At 41.5% G+C, this 10,634-nt stretch overlaps 1 protein-coding gene across 1 annotated transcript in view; it reads left to right on the forward strand.

The window, feature by feature from the left end:
* LOC118007529 (immunoglobulin kappa light chain-like) overlaps positions 1–6,699 on the forward strand; it is a 57,487-nt gene extending 50,788 nt beyond the window's left edge. Inside the window, exons 5-6 of the mRNA XM_035000543.1 lie at positions 2,536–2,561; positions 6,365–6,699. Coding sequence (XP_034856434.1) covers positions 2,536–2,561; positions 6,365–6,699 — 361 coding nt within the window. The remainder of the gene's footprint in view (positions 1–2,535; positions 2,562–6,364) is intronic.
* Positions 6,700–10,634: the final 3,935 nt, after the last annotated feature.

Consider the following 10,634-nt stretch of genomic DNA (forward strand, 5'->3'; position numbering starts at 1 on the left):
TGCTCAATTAATGTCAAGTACAATGACTGGTATTGCTTGTATCTCTGCAGAGACAATCACTCTATCCTCTTTAGGATCTATGTTGACTATGTCCTCAGTCAACTATTTTGCACACTAAATGTCCACTTGCCAGTTTCTCTCTTCTCTCTACTTCCAAGATTCCTCTCTTTCCTCATCATCTGGGGAGATCCACTGCTGATTTTGCTATTAAAGACAATAGCAAAGCTCTCAGTGACAGAATCAAGGAAACCCACCTATGATTTCTCTTGTAAAACTTAGTATTGCAGTGGTCAGTATTAGTCCTTGATCTATTATAACTTACTAGCTCTGGTCCATTTTTGATTTTCAACTATTCATTGTTAGGTGTTTTTTTATTTCTTCATTCTGTAAATGTTTGTTGAACATTTGCCAAGTAAAGATAAGGACTGATCCTTCCAAATACAAGACAATGAAACATCAACTTACAATCCAGTAGAGTAGAAAGAATCTGAGAGCAGGTAAGAAAAATTAGGCATTCTAGATCTGCCTCTGTGCTCTGTAAAGTGGAGTCACTTGCTAGGGGATAATCCAGGAGAAGGTCTCTGGAGTTGAGTTTTGAAAGACTTCATTGTTCACAAGCTAACACAGGTGAGCAAAGGTGTTTCCAAGCAGAGAGAGAGTTTTGTTGTTGTTTTTTTTTTTTTTAAGATTTTATTTATTTATTTGACAGAGAGAGAGAGAGTTAGCGAGAGCAGGAACACAAGCAGGGGGAGTGGGAGAGGGAGAAGCAGGCCCCCTGCAGAGCAGGGAGGCCGATGCGGGGCGATCCCAGGGCCCTGGGATCATGACCTGAGCTGAAGGCAGACGCTTAACACCTGAGCCACCCAAGCGCCCCCAGAGAGAGAGTTTTATAAGAGCTGCAAGCCACAGAAGAGCTGTAAGGAATTGAGGATGGTGAGAGGAATGTATGCTGAGGGGGGATGGAAGGTTAAGAGGGAAACAAGACTGCAGTAAGTGGAGCTGCACTTAAAATGAGATCTTCAGTGTCCTTGATGGGGTTACTGTGGAAACACCATGGCATGCCATGATTCCCTGACAGCTCCAAAGACAGCATGCACTTGGTTCAGCTCATTGAACATGATGGACAACAGATGACCAACTAAGTAAAGTCTACTTTCTACTCTATTGATCTTTGTTTTAGGGGCACCTGGGTGGCTCAGTCAGTTGGGTCTCTGGCTCTTGATTTCAGCTCAGGTCATGGTCTCAGAGTCTTGAGGTCGTGGGATCAAGCCCCATGCCAGGCTCTGCACTCCTAGCTCAGCACAAAGTCCTCCATCTCCCTCCACTTCTGCCCCTCTCCCCAGCCCCAACCTGGCTCATGCTCTCGTTCTAAATAAATAAGTAAAATCTCTATTGATCTTTTAGTTTCATGTGTCATCTATAGCTTCATGCCAAAATACCTTTCAAAGTAAAACATGGGCCTTGATCTGATCTACATTTAGTCTACCTTTTTTGAAACAACATCATGGCAGAGGAGAGGGTCATAGGAAAATGTTCTTTAATTATTCTTACCTGAGAGAAACTAGAATCCCATAATTACACTGAATGAGGTTTATCATCTGCAACAGCTCCCCCACCCCCAGGAGAAAGCATAAAAAAGTGCAATTTTTATTTTTTTTTAAGATTTTATTTATTTATTTGACAGAGAGAGACACAGCAAGAGAGGGAACACAAGCAGGGGGAGTGGGAGAGGCAGAAGCAGGCTTCCCGCTGAGCAGGGAGCCTGATGCGGGGCTCGATCCCAGGACCCTGGGACCATGACCTGGGCCAAAGGCAGACGCTTAAGGACTGAACCACTCAGGCGCCCAAGAGTGCAATTTTTAAAACTTGTTTGTTTTCTTTGTAATTTCCATTCAGCCCACTTTCCAATAAATCAATAAATCAATCAATAAATAAGAAACAGTCCAGATATGGTAGACTGCTGAAGAAAGGGACCATCAGGCCATAGACATAAATAAATATATCCTCTTCCAGGACTTTAGATCTCACCTAAGAAAACATTCTCTGTCAGGGAAGGCCTAGGCTTTGCATACCTGCTGGGAAAAGAGTGAAGCTTCAGCAGCCGACCCAGGGCTTGGTTCCCCTTCCGTGAGAAGGGTTTTTGTACAGTGACACAATGGAGAGCTGTCACTGTGGTGGACGTTCGGCGCAGGAACCAAGGTGGAAATCAAACGTGAGTAAAATCCAAACCTTCCTTCCTCAGTTGTGTCTTATGGTCCCCGTGCCTGAGACTGGATCTATAGAAGCAGATGTTTTGAAATCAGGCTCTGACATCCTCTGGGACAAAGATAAAATCTGTAAACAAACTGGAAAATTGGTTGCACGTTTTCCATGAAGAACAAAATTCAGTCAATGAGTGAGATAAACTCGTCTAAGTGATAGTTTCAGAAATGTACTGGCAAGCATAAAGGAGAGCCTTGCTCAACTGTCAGAAAAGGAAACTCAGTTTTTGTATAGGAGGGAAGTTAGGAGGAATTACTGTGTGTACACGTTCAGCCAGGGGACCAAGCTGGAGATAAAACGTAAGTATTTTTTTCAACCAATTCTTCACTGTTTCTAATTTGTTTGCCGCATTTTTCCCCCCGCCTTTTCATGTGTTCTAATTAGTTACATGTCAGGGATAAAACAAATTTCATTCCCAGATTAGGTACAGAGAAGGGAAAATTGTTCCACTGGAGGCTAGCTGAGGGCTAATTTTTAAGATTTCCAAATCAAAATAGGGTAACGGGAGAGAGGGGCTTGCTACCTTTTCAGGGAGGGTTTTTGTAGAGATGGAGGTTAAGGGAAATCACTGTGGTTCACTTTCAGCCAAGGTACCACACTGGAGATCAAACGTAAGTACATTTTTGCTCAATTCTTTGTGAGGTTTTTGTTCTGTTTTATCATTTGTTCAAGTTTGTGACATTTTGGTAAAATGAGCCATTCCTGGTGACCCAAAAGTAAATAGCAGAAAACAGCCAACTTTACAGCTAAGCAAACAAACTGTTGAGTTTGTGATGAGAATAGGCTTTGTCGGGGGGAATGGGAGACGAATAGCTGGATTTTTCTCTGAATTGGCCTTTCTTCTATGATTGGCATCAGAAGAAGGTTTTTGTTAAGGGGTAAGTGTCAGAGCCCTCACTGTGGCTCACGTTCGGCCAGGGGACCAAGGTGGAGCTCAAACGTAAGTACACTTTTCTAGTCCTTTTTCTTGTCGAGTTGTGAAATTTGGGGCTTTTCATGTGTGGGATGTGAGCTGAGGTCAATTCCAAAGAGAATGGGATTCTTCCGAAAATCAGATGAGTAATGTACTGAAAATCAGTTTGCCTCAAGGAAGAGCGAAGAGCTAGTTAGTTGACATGGCATCTAAATTGCCAGATTTTCTCTGTATCCGTCAATCTAATGAGCTTAGCAGCAAATAGAGGTTTTTGCTGAGGGGAAAGTAATTAAACTAATACAGTGGGCCACCTTTGGCCCAGGGACACGTCTGGAGATTAAACGTAAGTAATTTTTCTCTATTGCTTGTTGAAATGTGGTTCTAAATGCCAGTACTGACTTTTAGAGGCTTAAGGTTGAATTCTGTGCAGATGAGTACATGAGACTATTTCAGATTTATCACCAATTTCTAAAGTTAAACTCAGCTGCAAAAATGGATTTGTAGACAAAAAGATTAATTTAATCTAAATTGCAAGATTCAAAAGGAAAAAATTAGTATAGTATGAAAAAGAAACTTTGGAGCTCAAGAGAAAAAGCAAACTAATTTTTATTGAGTTTTGCCAAATGTTATATTGATTTTTGCTCATTATGTATGATACAGAAATTTCTTAGTCTACTTTCTCTCCTCTGACAAATTATTTTATAAGATAACAATTTAAAGCAATAGAATGCATGAAAAGTCAGTAAGGAGTTAGAAAAGTATACTTGTTTGCTGTGTAAAAGACAGAGTTTAATTGAGAACCAGCAGCAATGTCATCTTTAAAGTCTAAAATGAGTGATAAACTGTCAATATTCAGAAATTCTACAGAGATTCTATATCTTGAGAGATACTGCCTTTTTAAAAATCCAATTTCTACACTAGACTGTGAAATGATTTCTTATCATATATGGTGAAAAGATGGTTGTCGCCAAAACCTCCATTTTTAAGAAATTCGTTTAAATGAAGCAAAATAAAATAACTGCATGTTTTAAATGCCCACGGACTTGTAGGAAAATACTAACTAGTTTAGTGAATGTGTTCTTGTATTTCCCTGGTTATTACTCGGCCATTTTTTTATACCGCCAAAGAGGCCACGGCATGGCTTGCGTGGTCTGTAGGCCTCATGGCGGTCTTTCGTCATGACTGAATGACTTTCGTGACCTGGCCACAGAGTCCGTGGGGCAGTGCACCTAACAGCTAGAGGCCACGGCCTGTTCCACTCTGCTGTGGCGGCTTTTCCAACACAGTGGTACAAGTCATGGCGCTAACAGAAAAGAACAGAAATGTGGCAGGCGCTGAGCTAATGTGGAAAAAACAGGGAGAAGTCTGATTTATCAGAGATTTCAGCACTAAAATTCACATTTATTAGTATATCCCCTTAACGAAAATTTTTTTATAAAAAACTTAAAGCTACTTTTTTTTCAATGACATGAAACCATTTCAGTCTCCTCTCATCAAATGTATTTAAATAACAAAAGCACAATCTAAAAGAAAGAAATATATGTAACTCCTTCAGGGTAAAGTCCCAACCAGTGAAAATCAAATTAGATTAGATCTGGCCACTCCGGTTTTGATCAATCAACTTTCTACTGAGTTCACATTAAACACCATTAGAGAAAAGATAAATTTGTGACATGTTTTTGATTTTCAAAAATGTAATGGCTTGGGGAGGATTAGAGTTCAGCTGTACAAAATATCTCATCATAGACAAATGCCATTAATAAAAACTTAATAACAGCGTATTTTCCAATACTTTCCTTCTGTGATAGAAAATTTTTAATCTGGGCATTTTAATCCCCTACCTTCTAAAATAGTTTAGTAATTTTTTGTTGTTTACTTCAGCTGATTTCAAGAGTGATGCGTAAGAATGATTATTTTTGGTCTGCAACAATTAAATAGGACTATTTTAGGGCTGTTTTAAAACTCTGAAAACTCTTTTAGAGCTATTTAAACTATGTAAGTGTTTTAAACTATTTTAAAACTATATTAGAGCCTTTTAAAAACTCTTTTACAAATTTTAAACTCCATTAAAAGCTAATAAAATGTCCTATAAGAATTTCCATATCAAATGTACTAATTGTTTAATATTTTAATGCAGGATAGATATTTTAAAGGTGTCAAGGATTTACCCAGATAGGAGTATCTTGATGGAATATGTCCCTCCTTTTTTTCTAGAATTCTTATTATTTTGCTGCCAAAGCTATTTTATAAAATTCTCTGAAAAAAATTAGTAATGAAGGTTCCAAGAGGAAAAAAAAAAATCAAAACATAAGAAGTTCAGTATCTTATGTTGAACTGCTTGGTTAATGGAGGTTAACTTTATAAAAACCTGTTCACTTATCAGCAGTGTTCTTCCAGCAAAGCCTTCCTGATGGTGTTACTGTAGCTCTTGCCCTCTGAGCAGAGGGCCTGAATGCCCACAGCGGGGGATTTCCAGGAGGCCATCTGGCAGGTGCTCAGGATCAGAACCGAAGCTAGCCAGTTCCTCGTAGGCAGGTGGCCAAAGTTACAGTTGGCCCTCCTGGTCTGGTCTGTTATTGCCCCACATGATGACAACCTTCAGCCCAGGGCTCTGTCTTCCTTCGAGGCCTTTGTGAGAGGTGGGAGAGTTGCCGGCCTGATCATAGAGGGCGACAGGGCCGCACCCCAACCCAGGCACAGACTCAGGGCTTGGAGCTACTCTACAGGGTGGGTCTGGCCTTAACACACTCAAAGAAAACCCAGGAAGGACGAGGCCGCCTGCTATCATTGCACACAGTTCTGGGAGAGGCATGGGGGAAATCATCTGTGTAAGGGGCGGGGGGCCAAGACCTGGTCTCGCTTCTCAACTCTGAGGGGCTCAGATGAAATGGCCTTTGTGTCTTTGCCTGAACCACTCATGTTTACTGCAGGAGGCAGTAAAGTGAGGTCAGAAAAGCAAAAAGTCCTTAAAATGGCTGCAAAGATTCAAACGAAACAATTTAAAACTTTCTTAAGAGGTAAGAGCTAGAGAAAAACTCAAGATGGTAGACATGATATATCTCCCTCATTGCTACACAGGATAAGCTGCTCTGTCTGTCCCTCCGGGCTCTGGGACTGCCCACAAACAATATACCTAAGTGGAGAACTTCCCTGTTACTTAGAGACCATTCTCTGTGCTTCCTTCATCAGGGAATGATGTCAGGCCATCCGTCTTTTTGTTCCCGCCATCTCCGGACCAGTTACACACAGGCAGTGCCTCTGTCGTGTGCATGCTGAATAGCTTCTATCCCAAAAACGTCCAAGTCCAGTGGAAAGTGGATGGGGCTATCCAAAACACAGGCATCCAGGAAAGTGTCACAGAACAGAACAGCAAGGACAGCACCTACAGCCTCAGCAGCACCCTGACGATGTCCAGTACAGAGTACCAAAGTCATGAGAACTACTCCTGCGAGGTCACTCACAAGAGCCTGTCCTCCACCCTTGTCAAGAGCTTTCAAAGAAGCGAGTGTCAGAGTGTGGCCTAGCAGGCCCCCCACCTGCCCCTCAGTCCCAGGCTCCCTGCCTCCCCCTGTCAGGCCTCTGGCCGTTTCCCCATCAGAGACCCACCCCTGTTGCAGGCCCTTCTCCCCACCTTACTGCCTCCCCTTCTTTGGCTTTAATCAGGCTAATAATATTTGGGGGAAAATGAATAAATAAAGTGACTCTTTGCACCTGTGATTTCCCTCTTCTTCCTGATTTAATGGTTGTTATACATTGTTTTTCTCCAATTACCCAGCTTATCTTCTAAGGAACTAAATATTGAGTTGCTATGAAATACACCATCATTTATAAAAATCCTCATCCCCCATTCTACCCTACCGTACAGTCCTCTCTCTACGAGACACTCCTCTGTGAAAGCCATAAACCACCTGTCTTCATATCCCACTCCCCTGGCCTATGGCATAAAAGGCCTGCTTCCTCATTTTACCCTCCTCCATAGGCCCTCTGCGGCCTTTTAAGGGTGACAGTCCTTATAGTCACATATCTTTTGATCCAGTTGAACTTACCAGGATAATTTACCGAAAGCAAATTTTTCAAAAGAAAGAAACATCTATCAAGAGTCATTCACTGTTGGGGCGCCTGGGTGGCTCAGTTGGTTAAGCGACTGCCTTCGGCTCGGGTCATGATCCTGGAGTTCCTGGATCGAGTCCTGCCATCGGGCTCCCTGCTCGGCAGGGAGCCTGCTTCTGCCTCTGACCCTCCCACCTCTCATGTGCTCTCTCTCTCTCATTCTGTCTCAAATAAATAAATAAAATCTTTAAAAAAAAAAAAAAGAGTCATTCACTGTAACATTACATAAAATCACAAGACCATGAAAATGATCTAAATGAACAAAGAATAAGAAAATGTTAAAGTCCATTATGGCCCTTCAACCTAATGGAGTATGATGTATCTATCTGCCAAAGACCACACTGAGCACTTTACAGAAACTTAATTTAAGTCTCATTACACTGCAAAGTTAAAAATGTTAATTAAAATGTTGGGCAAGTTCTAGAAAGCTGAGAGAGATTCATACAGTATAACCTAGCAATCTTACTTCTAGATGACTGTGTCTCTGTCCACCAAAAAAACCTGTGTAAAAAGTTTCAGAGCTGCCTCATTTATAAAAGCCAAATACAGGAAATAATCCACATGCCCACCAATAATAGAATGGGCCACTAAGTTGTAGTATGTTTACACACTGAAATACTATTACAGAAAGAGAATTTTAAAATTATTACTATGCCCACTGGCATAGATGAATCCCCAAAACATGACAATAAGCAAAAGAATAGAGCAGAGGACCACAGGGGAAGGGAGGGAAAACTTAATAGGAAGAAATCAGAGAGGGAGAAAAACCATGAGAGACTCTGGACTCTGGGAAACAAACTGAGGGTTGCAGAAGGGAGGGGGATGGGGGATGGGGTAACCGGGTGATGGGTATTAAGGAGGGCACATGTTGGGATGAGCACTGGGTGTTATACACAAGTAATGAATCGTTGAACACTACAACAAAAATTTATGATGTACTATATGCTGGCTAACTGAACATAAAAATAATAAACAAACAAACAAACAAACAAACAAAAGAAACCAAACACAAAAGATATATTCTAGGGCTGTCTGAGTGGCTCAGTTGGTTAAGTGTCGCCTTCGGCTCAGGTCATGACCCCAGGGTCCTGGGATCGAGTCCCACATCAGGGCTCCTTGCTCAGCAGGGAGCCTGCTTCTCCCTCTGCCTGCTGCTCCCCCTGCTTGTGCTCTTTCTCGCTCTCAATCTATCAAATAAAATCTTAAAAAAAAAAAAGATTTTTTTTTTTTAATTTCAGGGGTTTTTTTTTTATTATGTTATGTTAGTCACCATACAGTACATCATTAGTTTTTGATGTAGTGATCCACGATTCATTGTTTTCGTATAACACCCAGTGCTCCATGCAGTACATGCCCTCCTTAATACCCATCACCAGGCTAACCCATCCCCCCACTCCCCTCCCCTCTAAAACCCTCAGTTTGTTTCCCAGAGTCCATAGTCTCTCATGGTTGGTCTCCCCCTCTGATTCCCCTTCATTTTTCCCTTCCTTCTCCTAATGTCCTCCATGCTATTCCTTATGTTCCACAAATAACTGAAACCATATGATAATTGACTTTCTCTACTTGACTTATTTCACTTAGCATAATCTCCTCCAGTTCCATCCATGTTGATGCAGAAGTTGGGTAGTCAACCTTTCTGATGGCTGAGTAATACTCCATTGTATATATGGACCACATCTTCTTTATCCATTCACCTGTTGAAGGGCATCTCAGCTCTTTCCACAATTTGGCTATTGCGGACATTGCTGCTATGAACATTGGGGTACATGTGGCCCTTCTTTTCACTACATCTGTATCTTTGGGGTAAATACCCAGTAGTGCAATTGCTGGGTCGTAGGGTAGCTCTATTTTTAACTTTTTGAGGAACCTCCACACTGTTTTCCAAAGTGGCTGTACCAACTTGCATTCCCACCAACAGTGTTAAGAGGGTTCCCCTTTCTTCACAACCTCTCCAACATTTGTTGTTTCTTTCCCTGTCCATTTTTGCCATACTGACTGGTGTAAGGTGGTATCTCAGTGTGGTTTTGATTTGGATTTCCCTGATGGCTAATGATGATGAACATTTTTTCTTGTGTCTGTTAGCCATTTGTATGTCTTAAAAAGATATATTCTCTATATATTTTCATTTATATAAAGTTCAAAAACAGTTAAAAATACAATTAGAAATTGGGATGGGGATTACTTTTGAGTGTGGGGTGAGGTAGTGCCTAGCAGGAGACTGGATGGGAAGGGGCTTCTGGAGTTTTGCTAAGTAAGTGCCAAAGTGTGCCACTTTGTGGAAATTTGTCAAGCTGTACAATTATAATCTGTGCACTGTTCTGTGTGTGTGTGTATATATATATATATATATATATATATATATATATATATACACATACATATATATATATATAACTTCAAAATAAGTTCACATCAAGAAATATCTTACACTCAATTTACAGAGAAGAGAGGCTAAAGGCAGGGCCCCACAGCTGGTCAGTGGTGGGGCCTGGGACCAAATCCCCACCTGCCTACTCTCTGGAAACCTATACAATTCTGCCTTCCAGGGCTCATGGCACTGCACAGAACAAAGGGTCAAACATGCCATCCTCCTGAGGTCTCTTCTCTTTTCATCTTCCCAGAAGGTGCCATTCAGCCTGGGAACCTGTGCTGGGGGGTAGGAGGATGGGGGTTGTTATAAAAGTGAACAAGGTGGGACCTAATGTTTTAGTAAACTAAATGGGTGGTCAGAGTGGCCACTGGAGGACCTAAAGCTGAATCTGAAAGACAGAAGCCAGGGGCTCTGTGCTCTCTCCCCACTGGGTGAGCACAGGTGAGTTAGCACTAGGGTTCAAATCAGCCGTCACCATGAGTCTGGCCAGATGCAGTGGACAAATTATTACACTGTTTTCCCACAGCATTGTTTATCTATAATTGCCTGGGAAAACATGCTCACAAGTCATAACAGAAAGTTACTTGACTTTCGTGCCTCAGTTTTCTCATCTGAAGGTCTTAGTTGTAAGACTGTTGTAAAAATTAAATGAAATAATTCAAATGAAGTGCTAAACACCCAGCCAATGTATACCAAGGGAGGTGCAAGCATTAGTCAACCATCATAAGAGTGGCTCCATTTGGCTACCATTTGATTTCTTTCAAGGGGCTCCTTCAACTTATTCTCCAGTCATAATTCTTTTAACCCCAAAGACTTCCCTTTCCCCAACTGGAGTGCTTTAATACCTTTGTTGAAAATCAACTGACTACAAAGTTGGGTCTATTTCTAAGATCTCGATTGCATTCCATGATCTACTGTCCATCCATCCTTATACCAGTAGACACTGTCTTGATTACAGAAGTTTTAGGAGCTCCCTTT

Source organism: Mirounga leonina, unplaced genomic scaffold (assembly GCF_011800145.1).
Source record: "Mirounga leonina isolate KUSES-001 unplaced genomic scaffold, KU_Mleo_1.0 Mir_125, whole genome shotgun sequence".
Taxonomy (NCBI): domain Eukaryota; kingdom Metazoa; phylum Chordata; class Mammalia; order Carnivora; family Phocidae; genus Mirounga; species Mirounga leonina.